General features: G+C 48.5%; 6 protein-coding genes across 6 annotated transcripts; 5 read left to right on the forward strand and 1 right to left on the reverse strand.

Annotated features, from left to right (window-relative positions):
- Positions 1–535: 535 nt before the first annotated feature.
- Positions 536–2,452, forward strand: HD556DRAFT_1237876 (Endonuclease/exonuclease/phosphatase; the record flags this gene model as incomplete). Its single annotated transcript, XM_041297935.1, has 1 exon — positions 536–2,452. One exon carries the CDS (start codon positions 536–538, stop codon positions 2,450–2,452), a length of 1,917 nt encoding a protein of 638 aa, XP_041159864.1.
- A 2,894-nt stretch (positions 2,453–5,346) lies between these two features.
- Positions 5,347–6,000, forward strand: HD556DRAFT_1237847 (uncharacterized protein; the record flags this gene model as incomplete). The annotated part of the gene is made up of 1 exon (XM_041297933.1): positions 5,347–6,000. A coding segment is annotated over one exon (654 nt), but the record flags the coding sequence as incomplete, so codon positions are not given.
- A 174-nt stretch (positions 6,001–6,174) lies between these two features.
- On the forward strand, positions 6,175–7,371 carry HD556DRAFT_1218240 (RnaseH-domain-containing protein; the record flags this gene model as incomplete). The annotated part of the gene is made up of 1 exon (XM_041296739.1): positions 6,175–7,371. A coding segment is annotated over one exon (1,197 nt), but the record flags the coding sequence as incomplete, so codon positions are not given.
- A 753-nt stretch (positions 7,372–8,124) lies between these two features.
- On the forward strand, positions 8,125–10,250 carry HD556DRAFT_1479035 (general substrate transporter; the record flags this gene model as incomplete). Its single annotated transcript, XM_041308573.1, has 14 exons — positions 8,125–8,231; positions 8,285–8,293; positions 8,345–8,517; positions 8,570–8,657; positions 8,711–8,845; positions 8,899–9,149; positions 9,202–9,245; positions 9,314–9,388; positions 9,440–9,484; positions 9,537–9,753; positions 9,806–9,857; positions 9,919–10,021; positions 10,073–10,180; positions 10,227–10,250. The coding sequence occupies 14 exons, from the start codon at positions 8,125–8,127 to the stop codon at positions 10,248–10,250; spliced, it is 1,431 nt and encodes a 476-aa protein (XP_041159867.1).
- A 389-nt stretch (positions 10,251–10,639) lies between these two features.
- Positions 10,640–12,503, reverse strand: HD556DRAFT_1374143 (uncharacterized protein). Its single transcript, XM_041303033.1, has 9 exons — positions 12,121–12,503; positions 11,945–12,067; positions 11,853–11,890; positions 11,472–11,800; positions 11,348–11,419; positions 11,203–11,291; positions 10,930–11,143; positions 10,774–10,871; positions 10,640–10,712 (listed from the first exon to the last, which is right to left on the reverse strand). Exons 1-8 carry the CDS (start codon positions 12,261–12,263, stop codon positions 10,815–10,817), a joined length of 1,065 nt encoding a protein of 354 aa, XP_041159868.1. The 5' UTR covers positions 12,264–12,503; the 3' UTR covers positions 10,640–10,712; positions 10,774–10,814.
- A 545-nt stretch (positions 12,504–13,048) lies between these two features.
- Positions 13,049–13,822, forward strand: HD556DRAFT_1308590 (uncharacterized protein; the record flags this gene model as incomplete). Its single annotated transcript, XM_041300158.1, has 4 exons — positions 13,049–13,144; positions 13,229–13,328; positions 13,402–13,682; positions 13,715–13,822. 4 exons carry the CDS (start codon positions 13,049–13,051, stop codon positions 13,820–13,822), a joined length of 585 nt encoding a protein of 194 aa, XP_041159869.1.
- Between the last annotated feature and the right edge of the window lie 535 nt (positions 13,823–14,357).

A 14,357-nucleotide genomic window follows, 5' to 3' on the forward strand; every position in this document is an offset into this window, starting at 1 on the left:
CTTATCTTGTACGTCTTTTCGTAGCTCACATTCCAAACGGTCTCTAGAATACCCTAACTCACGCTCACACAGCAACAACGGTCTTTTCGTGTTATCCTGCGCATCCACAACTGAGTCACACCACCACCTGGTAACTCCAACCACCACGCTATAAGTGACATCTTGTCTAGTCTAACCCCGACCTACACTAACCACAGACCCCCCTGAACCAACTGTAGCCCAACTACTACAGACAAAGCGCTCAGGAAGGAACTCTGGACTCAGCCCACGTGAGACCCGGACTGACACTGTTAGAGTCGACTGCCCACATCTACTGACTGCATAAGCAGGACAGGAAAGCGTCGGCGTCTCTGAAAAGCATGGCGCATGCCAGACCACGGAAGCCTATTTAGGCTAGGACGAGCCGTGCCGAGAGGCTGAAGTCTTAGTTAGTATGTGCGACCGGTTGAATGGGCGCCCCTCAAACAGAAAGCTCTGACATAGTCCACCCGTGAAGCTGGGAAATGTCACCCCTGACCCATATATTAGTCGTGCTATGGGTAAAGTAATCCAACTGCCAATATCAATACATACAACAACCCCCCCCCCCCCCCCTGGTCTGTCTTCTGGTCTGTCTTCTGGTCATGGTTCTTGCCTCCCCGAGCACAGAGGGAGGTCTCATCCTGTCGCCGGAGAACCTCCCAATGATGCGCGAGGGGAGTTTGGTGGCGAAGTACCCCCTCCTCGGCCACACCAGGCCCCTGCCTACCCTACCGCAGACAACAACACAAAAAAGAAAACAAGGGCAAATATCCTAATTGCCACGCTAAACACTAACGGTCGAGCGTCTGGCACTCTCGGCCCGAGCCAAAGCCAAACATCTAAGTGGCCTGCTATAAACCAAATGATGAGAGAGAAACGTATAGGGATTTTGTGCCTGCAAGAAACTCACCTAACACACGAGCACGAGCGCCAAATAGACAACCTCTTCTCCAGACGACTGTTGGTACTCAACTCTAGCGATCCTGACCGCCCAGGCAACTCAGCAGGTATTGCTTTCGTAGTAAATAAAGAACTCACGAACACCGCAAACGTGAAAATGACTGTCCTCGTCCCAGGACGGGCAGCTGTCCTATCAATGAAATGGCATAACGAAAAAAATATCACTCTCCTAAATATCTACGCACCGAACAACGCACATGAACACCCCATCTTCTGGACGAAGGTTAGGGAAAAATGGCTGGAGGCAGGTCTCAACAACCCCGACTTCATGCTGGGAGATTTCAACCTTACCGAAGACCCCCTGGACCGATCTCCCGCCAGACTAGACAATGAGAATGCTATTGAAGCGCTAAGACAAACGAGAAACGCACTGAATCTCCAAGACTCCTGGAGACTGACTTTCCCCCACCGACGGATGTTCACCCACAGCAGCAGCAACAATGACTCCCTCTCGAGACTCGACCGGATCTACGTCTCAGCTGCCCTCAATGAAAGCACCACGGACTGGGACTCATATATCAGCCAAGTCCCCACCGACCACAAAATGGTACTCACCCGTTTCGCCCCCCCGGGGCTACCACACATTGGAAAAGGACGTTGGGCGTGGCCCATTGGCATCCTGTCGGACGAATCACTGATAGAGAAGATTGTCAAACTAGGCATTGAGACCCAACAAGAGATCGAAAAGATGACTCACCGCGACGACACAATGAACCCACAGATAGCGTGGATGAACTTCAAAAGCACCATGAACAGCCTAGCGAAAGATACCGCCAAGGTGCACATGGCCAAAATAAACCAACATATTAGACAACTAACGAAAGACCTACATCACACGACGAACTCACAGAGCCTTGACACCTCCAACGACCTTAGGTCCCACTGCATCCTCCTGGAAAAAGAGATTGAGCACCTGCAGAAAAAGCGTTACAAGAACGCTCACCTTCGAGCCCAAGCCCAGTGGGCGATCAAAGGGGAAACCCTGTGCAAATACTGGTCAAAGGTCAACAGCCCCAAGAAGCCCAGGGATATTATATATGGCCTCCGGAAGCCAGGCTCCCCCCACCTAACGACAAAATCTGAAGACATGGCGGAAATTGCCAGAGATTACCATGATAAAGTACAACAGACGGACCTGCTCCCTGAAGAGATAGAGTTAAGGCATCAGACCATCATAGAAACACTGAGCAACATACCGTGCAAGCAACGTCTCGAAGTACCGCCCGACACACTCCTCGAACCCCTCCGCAGAGAACAGATCCTGGAGGCGCTATGCTCGTCCAAAGCTGGTAGCGCAGCTGGGATCGACGGCATCCCATACGAGGCCTGGAGGGCTCTACATGAGCACCACACCGCGGCCAACAGGTCCAACAAGCCGAATTTTGACGTTCTAAGCACCCTGACGTATGTTATCAACGACATACAAATAAACGGAGTCCTGAAAGATGTTAAGACCGTGCACAAAGGGTAGGACTGATTCCGAGGGGCTTGGCTTCAGCTCATGCGCTGCACCCCTTACCCGAGTATGTGCCCTTAATTTCAGAATGATGTCCGAAGAAAGTCCAAGGACGTCCGAAGCGCGGGAAAGTTCGGAAGGACTTTCCGGACGAGTGCAAGTAACTTCCGGACGAGTGCGGGAAAGTTCCGGAGGAACTTCCGGAAATTACGATGAGGTTTCGTCCTGATACGGATACGTGTAATGGCTACTTAGGACAAGTCCTAAGTAGAAGCAAACAGAGGAAAGGCTGCAAGGACAAAGTCCGAAGCAGAATAGGTCCGGAGGACCACGGGAAAGTTTCGGACAAACGTCCGGAAACTTCGGAGGATCGGATGAGCGGATAAGCGGAGCTCTGGCCTAGGGAATTTCTCCCTAGGCCCGAGATGGATATTGACTAAGTCGATAGACTAGAACTGATATGAGGATTTAGAGTGAGATCTAGTGCGAGGACTAATATGATATTCAGACTGAGGAACTACAGGACATATACAAGAGTTTATATACTAAGGAAATAACGGAAAGATCAGGAAGCAAGCGTCTGAGGCTATGTATGAAGCATAAGCAAAGTTATCAAGCGCAAGTCGGAAATGAAGCATAGGTTAACGGATCAGTAAGCGTACCGGTAGTAAGTATAACCGAGATACCGAGGACAAGGAATACCGAATAGAGGAATAGGCTGTGTTAACGTTATATGTGTTACGACTAGGATAGGTCGAGCTCTCCCTAGGCGGATTGCCTAATCTGATAGCGGGCTCGCTACTGGAGAGACGGGGATCTTCTCTCGAATGAGAGGTTCGGGGGTTCCACTAAAGGTAGCATCGGCTTTCCTTTAGGTGCGGCTTAGACTGAGTGATTGGGATGATCACACAGAGGAAGTTCTGATGAAAACCTAGTAGAATCAAGTAGGGAATATACATGATTCTGTCTGCTCTATATACTGTCGTCCGTGTGCACAGACCAATACTTCGTATGGTAGGTAAGTATGAGTGTGTCTATACAAGGGCATCTTATCTGATGCCATGCGGGCGATTATCTATCCATGAGGCTTACCATGCCTCTTCTATCTGTCCTCAAGGCGAAGCATGCCTTGGAGTCTAACTGCGCATGCTGCGGCATGCGGCTTCTCTTCTGACCATGAAGCAGAGCTTCTTTCATGATCCGGGTCGAGGACCATCTAGGTCCGTCCAGATGTTGCCTAGGCTGGTCTAGGTCATCTAACGGCATCCAGGCCGTTCTAGGCGTCTCTACGAGTCTCCGTTGAGTCGGTAAGTCTTCCAATGACGGTGTATAGGCGGGATAGGGGCTAAGGTCATGGTGACCTCCGTAGGAGGGGTTCTCGGTTACATGTTATTGTAACAATATGCACAGGAAATGAATTAGGAAGCTTATCGTATATCGGATCGGATCGGACCGGACCGGACCGGATGTCCGGACAAGAAGCGTGGATATACGGGATATGATATTAGGGCAATAGGACAAAGGATGAATGATGCAGGCTAGCTGCGGAGGTATGGAGGTCCGATGTACGGAGGTAAAGGGATCTGGACATGGATGCGCGGATGTGGATGTGCAGAGGTGCAGGGATCCGGATGGGTAGAGGACTGGAGACATGGATAGGGCGTCCGAAGGTCCGGATGAGGCGTGTGAACATTATCGGATGTAGGTCCGGAATACGGGATATGACAAAAGACTCCAACTTTACCCTCGGTTGGATGTGCCCTCTGTATAAGAAGAAAGACCATACCACAATAGAGAATTATAGGCCAATAACCCTGTTAAACACGGACTACAAACTATTAACAAAAGCACTGGCTATGCAACTAGGGAGGATAATACATACCCTAGTACATCCTGACCAGAGCGGGTTCATCCCGAAAAGATCCATATTCGACCCTATCCGCCTGGCGCAGGCAATGGCGACATATGCGGACATGCTGGAAGAAGACAGGGTAATCATAGCATTAGATCAAGAAAAAGCGTACGACAGAATCAGACACGATTACCTACTCACCACGCTGACCAGTTTCAACCTGCCACCACTTTTCGTAAACACAGTAAAATCCCTATATGAATCGGCTTACACGAAGGTAGCCATAAACGGCTTCCTTAGTAGCCCGTTCCAAGTCACAAGAGGGGTGCGCCAAGGCGACCCACTCTCATGTCTCCTTTTCGATCTGGCCATCGAGCCCCTAGCGTGCGCTCTGAGGAACTCCCCAAAACTGTGGGGATACAACGTACCAGGACTGACAGAGAAAATAATCGTCAACCTATATGCCGACGACACTACAATCTACCTAGCCAAGGAGGACAGGTACTCAGACCTCGAGGACATCCTCCAATCTTGGTGCCGGGCATCAGGCGCCAAATTCAACCTGGAAAAGATGGAAATCCTACCTATTGGTTCCCCGGCGCATCGAGCATCAGTCGTAACCAACAGAAAATTCAACGAGGACGACGAACCTTGGTCTGACCACGTCAAGATTGCAAGTGATGGTAACCCCATCAGGACCCTGGGAGCCTGGGTAGGGAATGAGCTGGACCACGCTGCCCCCTGGGAACCGGTACTTACGAAAATAGAACAAAACCTGACACGGTGGAACTTAGGCCACCCCACACTAGATGGCAAGCGACTCATTGTCCAGATGGTGGTGGGAGGAATGACGCAGTTCTTAACCAAAGCACAGGGCATGCCAAAACCAGTTGAGACCGCACTAACAAAATGCATCAGACAATTCATGTGGGACGGGAGAACAACCTCACCCATTAGCCTCGGCAGGTTGTATCAACCTAAATCAAAAGGCGGCATTGGCCTCCTGAGCATTCATGCCAGAAACCAAGCTATCGAGATTACCTGGCTACGCTCATACATGGACGTATCACCGTCACGCCCCTCCTGGGCATTTGTCACCGACGCCATCATCAGCTCCTTGAAAGCAGCGTACCCAAGTGCCTCTGACGATCCCCGCTCCTTCCTTACAGCCTGGGCCCCACCGGCACAGGGCCTGCGGGTGTCCTCGCTGTCCAAAAACATATCCAACCTACTAAAAACCGCCAAAAAACATTGCGTGAGCTTCGCACCCATCAAAATGCACACAAACCTTAAGCTCCTGCTGCCTGCTTGGGACCACATGGGCGCCCCGCCCAAGACCTACAATAAGAAAAAGGACGCATGTCTCCGAACGGTTCACAGGATCAGGACGGTGAACGACCTCTTCTCCCTCACGACCCGCCTAAGGACCAACGGACCTCACCAGGCCAGGCGGAACTGTGCCTGCAACCCCTGTAAAAACGATCTGGTATCTGGATGTCCCAACCCCCACAAATGTGCCAGTGCAGCGCAAAACATCCTTCAAAAGCTTCCCTCCAAGTACGACTACTCATACTCCCCGCAAAGAGATAACCTAACCTTGACGCACCGAAGGAAAGAGAAAAACACCAGAGCCATCCTGAGCCAGCGGGGAGAGGTCACTTTCGACCCCTCCGTCACCGAAAACGACCTGTCTGCCTGCATGAGGATCTTCACCAATGGGAAGGAACCCACCTACCCCCCTGCCTATAGGCTATGCGCACCCCCAGCCAGAGAACCGCTGGTCGATGACCAAACCATCATATACACTGATGGTTCGTGCCTGAACAATGGGAGAGCAAACGCGAAGTGCGGCAGCGGAATCTGGATCTCGCCCGAACACCCGCTAAACCGAGCAATCAAAGTTCCGGGGGACACACAATCCAACCAACTGGGAGAACTCACTGCAATACTGGTGGCACTACAACTCGCCGACCCTCGAACCCCACTAAAGATAGTAACGGACTCCAGGTACGCCACCGAAGGCCTAACGTCCCACCTCAGCCACTGGGAGGATCGAGGATGGATAGGTATATCGCACGGCGCCACGCTAAGGGCCATTGCCTACCACCTACGGAAGCGAGCTGCTCCAACGGCCCTCCTCTGGGTGAAAGGACATGCCGACAACGAGGGCAATGAACAAGCCGACCACCTCGCGAGTCTTGGCGCTGCCAAGGCCCTAGACGACGAGGTGGACCTCTCCATTCCAGACAACTTTGACCTACAGGGAGCAAAATTACGCTCAGTGACACAAGCCATAGCCTACTCCAAAATATCTGGGCAGACACACCTTGAATACAACCGGAAAACGATAGAACTGCTGGACGTAACTAGACATGCCGTGCACCAAATATCAACCAACATGGAAACCGATGAGACAATATGGCTCAGCTGCAGGAAAAAGGACATTGCGAAGAAAGTTCAGATATTCATCTTCAAAACGCTACACAACGCTTACAGAATAGGTGAATTTTGGCTGAACATTCCTCAGAATGAACACCGCGCAATGTGCTCGGTGTGCCGCAACGAAACTGAATCAATGGACCATATCCTGACAGAATGCACCCACCCAACTCGGAGGACCATCTGGATGTTAGCACGCGATCTTTGGCCGTCACAACACGGTCGATGGCCAGAGCCGACCATTGGCTCCATCCTTGGGTGTGGCGCCCTGAACCTCCCACACACTACTGATAACGCAGATCCAGAGGACAAAGCAAGGGCAGCGCGGAAAAGAGGCGCCTCGCGCTTGCTGAGGCTACTCCTGTCGGAATCTGCACACCTTATATGGACCCTGAGATGTGAACACGTCATCGGCGGCACTGCGCACCCGGAGGAAACCATCGCCAAACGATGGCAGAATAACATAGACCGGCGGTTACAAATAGACCGAGCAATAGCGTGCAAGAAGAAATCCATCGCACAAGTCCGGAACACGTGGGCTGACGTAATTGAAACAACCCCCCCAATGAGTAACGACTGGGTAACCACCCATGAGGTTTTAGTGGTATTAGACTACCCAGGCCCCCGCAGAACGGAGGAACCGGGTAGTACACAGAGTCCCACACTACCCTACTGACAGTAGGGCGTGCATAAGAGCATTTTTCCTCGGACGATACCTAGGTATCGCTATAAGCGTTTATGTAAGGCTCGACGGTGTCAGTTGTTACATAATAGACTCGCTTTTCCAAAAAAAAAAAAAAAGAAAGCGCAATGTGTCAGCGATGAATGAAACTCCGACTGAATTGAGCTGAGCGGCTGACATGCCAAACCCAATGACATGCAGTGGGATACAAAATTCCTGAAGTCCATGACAGAACTGGCTACTGTGGCCCATAGGGCCATCATGCGTCATGATGGGTGAATATATTTTACTCCGCTTATTCAGAACTTATACTGAAGCATGCTTGCTTAGCAGGGGGACTTCTTCAACCGCCTTTTCTCAGACATTTGTCCCAGTAGATCATGACAAGAGATGTTCCAACGAGACGTAGAGCAGTCTTGCTCGCCATTTTCATCGCTTTTGGTCAGTTCACTCTCGTCACTAGTACTACCATGTGCTCACTGAACTCTTCCTCGCAGGAGGTGCGCGGATGTCATACACAGAATAGAAAATGTACGTCATTTTTTAGCAACTGCAAGATTCCTATTTCTTTGCTCATATAGGCAGTAGATTAATATCCATTTAATCAAAATTCGGTGATAGGCTTCTTGTTTGGGTATGATATAGGCGTCATTTCCGTATGTACTCATACTTCCTCAGTCCTCGACATATCTGAACTTTTCGTCTACTTCAGGGATGTCTGATTTTATCTGCCAATTCGGCCAAGAAGGAACGAATAGCCAGTACTACCTGTCAAGTTCGAGACAATCGATCATTAATATTGTCTCTGTTCTATCGGCTGGGTAAGACCGCAATATCTGATTCCACTCTGTGCTGACATTCATACTCATCGTAGCACGTTCTGGTGGGGAAATTATATCTCGTTGCTTGTAATATGGTCTGACGATACCTAAAGTGGAGCCATCGCTCAAGCGTTCACATCTGATCGGCTGGGACGCTGTGGATCCATTCTGTTCTGGTCGGCTATCTTCACTGTCGGCGTGGCTATCCAAACCAGCACGACATACTCTCTTGTTCAGTTGCTCATAGGGCGTCATATCGCAGGCTTAGGTGCCGGTTCATTGTCAGGTTGGTGCTGATGTCAGGATATGACTTTGTGAATCTAACTACATCTATTCAGCTATTGTGCCCCTGTATAACGGAGAAACGGCACCGAAAGCTATTCGTGGTACAATCTTGGCTATCTATCAAGTCCAGATTATCTCGGGGTTCGTGAAGTCTTCATCCTCCATTGTAACAATAGGTAACACTTGTTATCTAGCGTATTTTTGAGTTATGTGTTTGAACTTGGAAGTCACACAATCAACAACTCTGCGTCCTGGCGACTCCCTATCGGATTGCAAATGGTCTGGGGTATCATAATTTTGTCTGGAATGTTTTTCCTTCCAGAATCTCTGTACGTGCAACTTCTGAGAACCTCTCATTTCAAACTGATTTGACCTTCATTAGTCGACATCTTCTCGGAACTGGACGAGGTGACCAAGCGCGCAAGGTCATTGCAGAACTCAACGGAGTCCCAGAAGACGACCCTCTTGTGATTGAGATTGTTAGGGAACTCGATTTTGCTATCAGAGCAGAGAATGAAGGTGGCAAAGCGACTTGGTTAGAATGCTTCTCCACGAGAAATGCACTGTGGCGTCGGACAATCAATGGCATGGTGCTTCAATTTATTCAGCAGCTTAACGGCCAGAACTTTTACTGTAAGATCCTTCGTGCTGATTTATTCTGACCCCTAATGACTATTGGTGACAGACTTCTATGGCGACACCTTCTTTCAGAGTGCAGGTGCAGGGCGAGTCTTAAATCTCTCCACTTAATGCTGTTTAGCTCATGAAATGGCAGGCTTTCACCTTATATCATCCAGACGATTCTTGGAGCGGTGTCACTTTTTGGAACTCTCCCCGCGCTGTACTTCATCGAGACTTGGGGTCGCCGAAAGGTATTCCTTCTTCCACTAGACGATCAGAGCAGAAATTTACTTTTTTCCTAGTCCATGCTCCTTGGCGCGTCTGCGCAAGCTGTCTGTGCACTAATTGTCCGTGCACATTATCCGTTGGCAAACAGTGCTGGACTGATACTTCCGCTAGGTCGCTGTGATTGGGCATGCTACCCTTGCGCCTACTGGAACGCCAACTTCAGCACTTACTCCTCGTAATAGAGCTGGGGGCAACGTTGTCATTACTTTTGCAGTATTTCAAGTGTTCATCTTCAATACGACTTGGGGATCTACTCCGTGGGTGTACCTCGGAGAGTCTTTCCCTCTTCGAGTGCGCCCCAAATCAATTGCTTTCGGGTGTGCGACAAGTATGATTGCTCCCTTTTCGCTATCTGAATTCGCTACTCACGCTTGTTCAAGACTGGTTCTGGAACTTCATGCTCTCGTACTTCTCTCCAAGGATTGTCGATCGGTGAGTCTAAACTACAGCCAAAGATTCTGGGACATTTTTCGATGTTTGAACACCTCGCCAGGATTGGTCCAATGATAATGTTTGTCTTCTTCGGCATGCTTGTCTTTGGATACATCTACGTGTATTTTGCCATTCCTGAAACCAAAGGTCTAACTTTAGAAGAGGTGATGATTCGTGCGCGTTGTAAATTGCTACCCATCTGATGAATAACCCAGGTGGACGAGTTGTATCGCTCTGGCATCGCACCCTGGCGATCAGTAGGCTGGCGACCGAGCGAGAAGCATTATCATCCCGAAGTACATGAGAAACAGGGGTCGGTGAAGGTACAACAATTCAGAGAGTGAGTCTGAACAATGTTGGGTCTTGCAGAATCTAGCTGCTATTCGACCCTAAAGGGTTTCTGGACCAGGCTCAAGGCTCAGAGGAGAGGAAATATCATGAAAAACTACTGAAGACCCAGACTCATACTGATAACTGGTGAAAAGATAACTTGCTTATGTAAGCTACAAAAGTGCCAACATAAGGTAAGGTAAAAACAGTCTCTACAAGCCCAGCCAGAAATGAATCCCTACATCGGACTCTGGAAAATTGCTAGAGATATAAGTATATATGCTGCCATATTACGTATTGATATGATGAAGCGGATCGCGATGGAGTCCATCATGATCGGGCCAATGTTGTGTCATGTGCTATCTACGCCCTCCATCGCGAATGTTCGGGATGGGTATGTCTTGTTTTCTATTTGTTGTTAGAGTATAGCTGTACTCGGTCTAGATTTGTCCTTGTTCTTGATGTGTCGGTCTCTACAGAAGTAATTTCATGAAGCTACAACATACAATACACCAAACCTCAATATTCAATACAAGCACCTTTCTTCCACAATCCTATGCCTGAAATCTGACTGCATCTTTCTGCTTGGTTCGAATTGGCTATTGACCGGGAAAGACAATTTGTAGCCTAAACCACTGTCGGAGTATGCTCTGTCCCTCGGCTTGTAGCCCACGTTTCTGGTCCCTACAATATTCCGGTTACTATGGTCACATCCACTGCAACAGACTGATGGAGTGCTTACCAATCTGTTATTGATTCTCTGATTCTTGATTCTTCTCGCGAACCACTCTGCAGCAGTAGAACCAGTCTCGAAATTTTTGTCAGGTCGCTTCTTCACCGCTTCTGCAATAATATGACCGGATTCGACAAGAGCCCGCAGGACCTTCGAGTTGCCCGGGCGGGGGAAGAAAACCAAGGACCACCGCTCATATTCAGCCTGTACACCAGGAGGTGCACTATCCACAGTCATTCGACAGATTAGCAAGGTTGACAATTCAAGTACTCATGCACGCACACAACACGGTGAATGTTAGATTGCAGGATGCCTCCGCTGAAAAGAGATAACGCATCTCCAATATTGCAGACAGCATGTCCAGGGATGGGCTATCAGTAGATAAGTGTCTGTTGTACGTGCACGCGAGCACCAGACTCGTGCTCACTCGAATGTAGGACCACTCTTCGTGACCTGGGGGAAGTACTTGGAGTCCACCGAGGCGATTGTGCAAGAAGCTCTGGTAAAGTTTGATTAAGAAGACAAAACCCACGTGGTGTCCAGGTACCCACCAAGCTGCCGAAATCAGTATGCGCACCTATAGCAGGGATTTTCGCTGCTTCTTTAATCTGCACAGGAGGGTTACGAATACATCTAGTCTCACTACCACTATGCTCCTCCATGTCATGCAGACTCTCCAAAGTCCCTTTCGGCAGTCCAAGCTTGTCGTTGAATATATTCAATACAACATATGTCACTTCGAGACCTTTGCGGGCAAATGGTGCAATCGTGTTTTCCATGCGAGCATTTACGGTCGATGGGTAGGTGCGGTGAATGACCTGCGGGTATGCCAGAGCATCATCCTTAGAAACGTTTATGAATTCGACAGAGTCCAAGGTGCCTGCATTTGCGTTAGCCTACTACTTAGTAGTAGATTGGTCTAGAAATCCTACCAGCTGCATCAATCGCATTAGCCCCTGCTTTCTTGTATCTGATAAGGAACCCGTATAAAAGAGAGGCGCTCATGAGCTAGATCAAAACCAACCCGAAAGATCGACCGTTGTCTCCTTGCTCGAACGCCATAAGTTCTTCGAAGGGCAAAGCCATTGTCTCAGCTCCCATATCAAACATCTCGCTGACTTCTTGGTCTGCGCCATGATTCTTTAAACTGTTAGAGTTAGGTCCGGCGCAAATTCAATAAAATATTTAAACATGACGTACTACCAGAATCCGATAGTCGTCGCAGCCTCCCACAGTCGATTTACTTCCTCCACATCCCCAGCCTTGATGAGCTCATAATCAATAATCGAGAGTGGATGTGTTCGAACATCGTTGGGGAAAGGAGGAAGAGTACTTCCAGGCATAATATGATCTAAATAAGGATGTGAGAATGGTCATCGTAGTATGGTTAAGAGTGGATATACCGACTTTGAGTGGAGGCGGTAGGGTAAGTACTAGAGAATGCTTTGAAAGTGCTATGGGAACTTGAAGGCGACCATTATATACTATGCGAAGTAGTGCAATCACCACCTGACTTCCAATAGCATCAGTATTACCTATAAGTACTAGTTTACCTAGTGACTTTCCTGTTAGAATCATGGGGCAATCACAGCAGGGTTAGAAATATTTAAGATAGGTTTTAATGTTATCCGGAATCCTAGCTGCCAGACGACAGGCCTTCAAAACGTCGTGACTCAGGTCAAGGGGACTGGGTCAACTAGAAGGTAAGCACATAATTTACTCCACCGACTCGACCACATCGACCAATTTGAATCGGTTCGTCGACAGGAAGATGACGATGCACTATCTTTGAATCGCGATTGGTTGCATATAATGTACATTACATCCTCCTGGGTTCAACAGAATGATCTTTGCTCCAATGATATCCATCAGATCAGGCATGAGTCAAATGAAGACTACGGTTCTCTTCGCTACCCCGCTGACCAATGACAGAACTTGCGAGGTATTGGGAGTCACCGCTGATGAAAAGGGCGAATGTGATGAAGACGGGCCGATGGCCCCACACTGAGGCTTACTTCATTCGCCAGAGGACTTAATGCATGTGGGTTCATTGATCAAGAGTAGGCTGCACCAATACTGGCAGCTATGTAACAATAGTAGATAATTTACTTTGCGATGCCAATGCGCCATGCACCGCCACCTCAGCACGGCGCGGGAAGGTAATGGTGGAAACAATGTGATGACCAAAATGTACTTCATAAACCCTGTCGTCCGGGGTAATGAAGTATAGGTGGCGAAAGGAGGGGAACATCCGGGATTCTGGTATGGAGGTTAAGGATCCATCACATCTCCTCTCAAGTAGTTCTAGGTCATCGCTGGCGACACGAGCTCCATCCGGATTCAGAAATTCCACAGTGTAGATCTGGTGCTTAGGGATCTGCACGGGTACGGGTACTACTGGGGTACGGGTACGGGTCGGGATTCTAAGACCCGCGCTCTTACCCGTACCCCAGCTATACCCGTGCCTTCCATAAATGGTAGCACCTCCTGCATCAGTAATAGCGGACGCCATACTTCCCGCGTGCATGCTACAACCAGCACCACCACCAACACCGGCACCTAACGCACCTTCCCAAGTCCACCAACTCCACGTTCACAGCGCGCGCGCCCGAAACGCGTCAACAAGTGTTGACGCGATGCAAACACACGCGGACAACACGCGAAGACGAAAGGACAAGAGAATCGAGGAAGGGAGAAGGGATGGTATAGAGATGAAGGAGGAAAGAGGAACTCGAGGAGACGAGACTTTGGGCACGCTGAAAGTGAGTACTCACATTGAAGACTCTACCCCCAGCAACAACAACGACGTCATACGCGTCACGTCGCCAGCGCCTATCTTTGTGCGCCCAGCACTCGCACCACCACATCAGGAAAACAACTCAAAATTGATATGACCAGTTAGACCTGACAAATAAAACCCATTATGATACATCTAGATTTAGAATTACATATTATGATCTTTGCACAACATGTGTATGAAGAAATACATGACAATGTCAAGGACATATCAATTTGCTATGCATCTTATAAGTATACAACAAATATATGAAGGGATATATAGCTATGCTAGGAACATATCATTTTGATATGCCTCTCACAAATATATGACAATTATGTGAAGAAATATATGACTGTGTCAGGGAAATGTCATTTTGATATGCATCTTACAAATATGCAACAAATATATGAAGAAATATATGACTATGCCAAGGACATGCCATTTTGATATCCATCTTATGATTATGTAACAAGTATATGGAAGAATATATAACTATGCTAGAGATATGTCATTTTGATACCTATCTCACAAATTTACAACAAATATATGAAGAAATATATGACATGCTAGAGGCATCTCATTTTGATATACATCTTACAAATATGTGACAAATATATGAAGAAATATATGACTATGTCAGGGACATGACATCTCGATA

Source organism: Suillus plorans (genome assembly GCF_016647745.1).
Source record: "Suillus plorans strain S12 chromosome Unknown HD556scaffold_30, whole genome shotgun sequence".
In the NCBI taxonomy this organism is placed as follows: Eukaryota; Fungi; Basidiomycota; class Agaricomycetes; order Boletales; family Suillaceae; genus Suillus; species Suillus plorans.

Coding starts and splice junctions, on each gene's coding strand:
- HD556DRAFT_1374143 (XM_041303033.1), bottom strand. CDS start 12,263: ATGCCTGGAAGTACTCTTCCTCCTTTCCCCAACGATGTTCGAACACAT. Junction 11,292..11,347: donor AAGAGTGGTCCTACATTCGA/GTGAGCACGAGT, acceptor ATCTACTGATAG/CCCATCCCTGGACATGCTGT. Junction 11,144..11,202: donor TCTAACATTCACCGTGTTGT/GTGCGTGCATGA, acceptor GACTGTGGATAG/TGCACCTCCTGGTGTACAGG.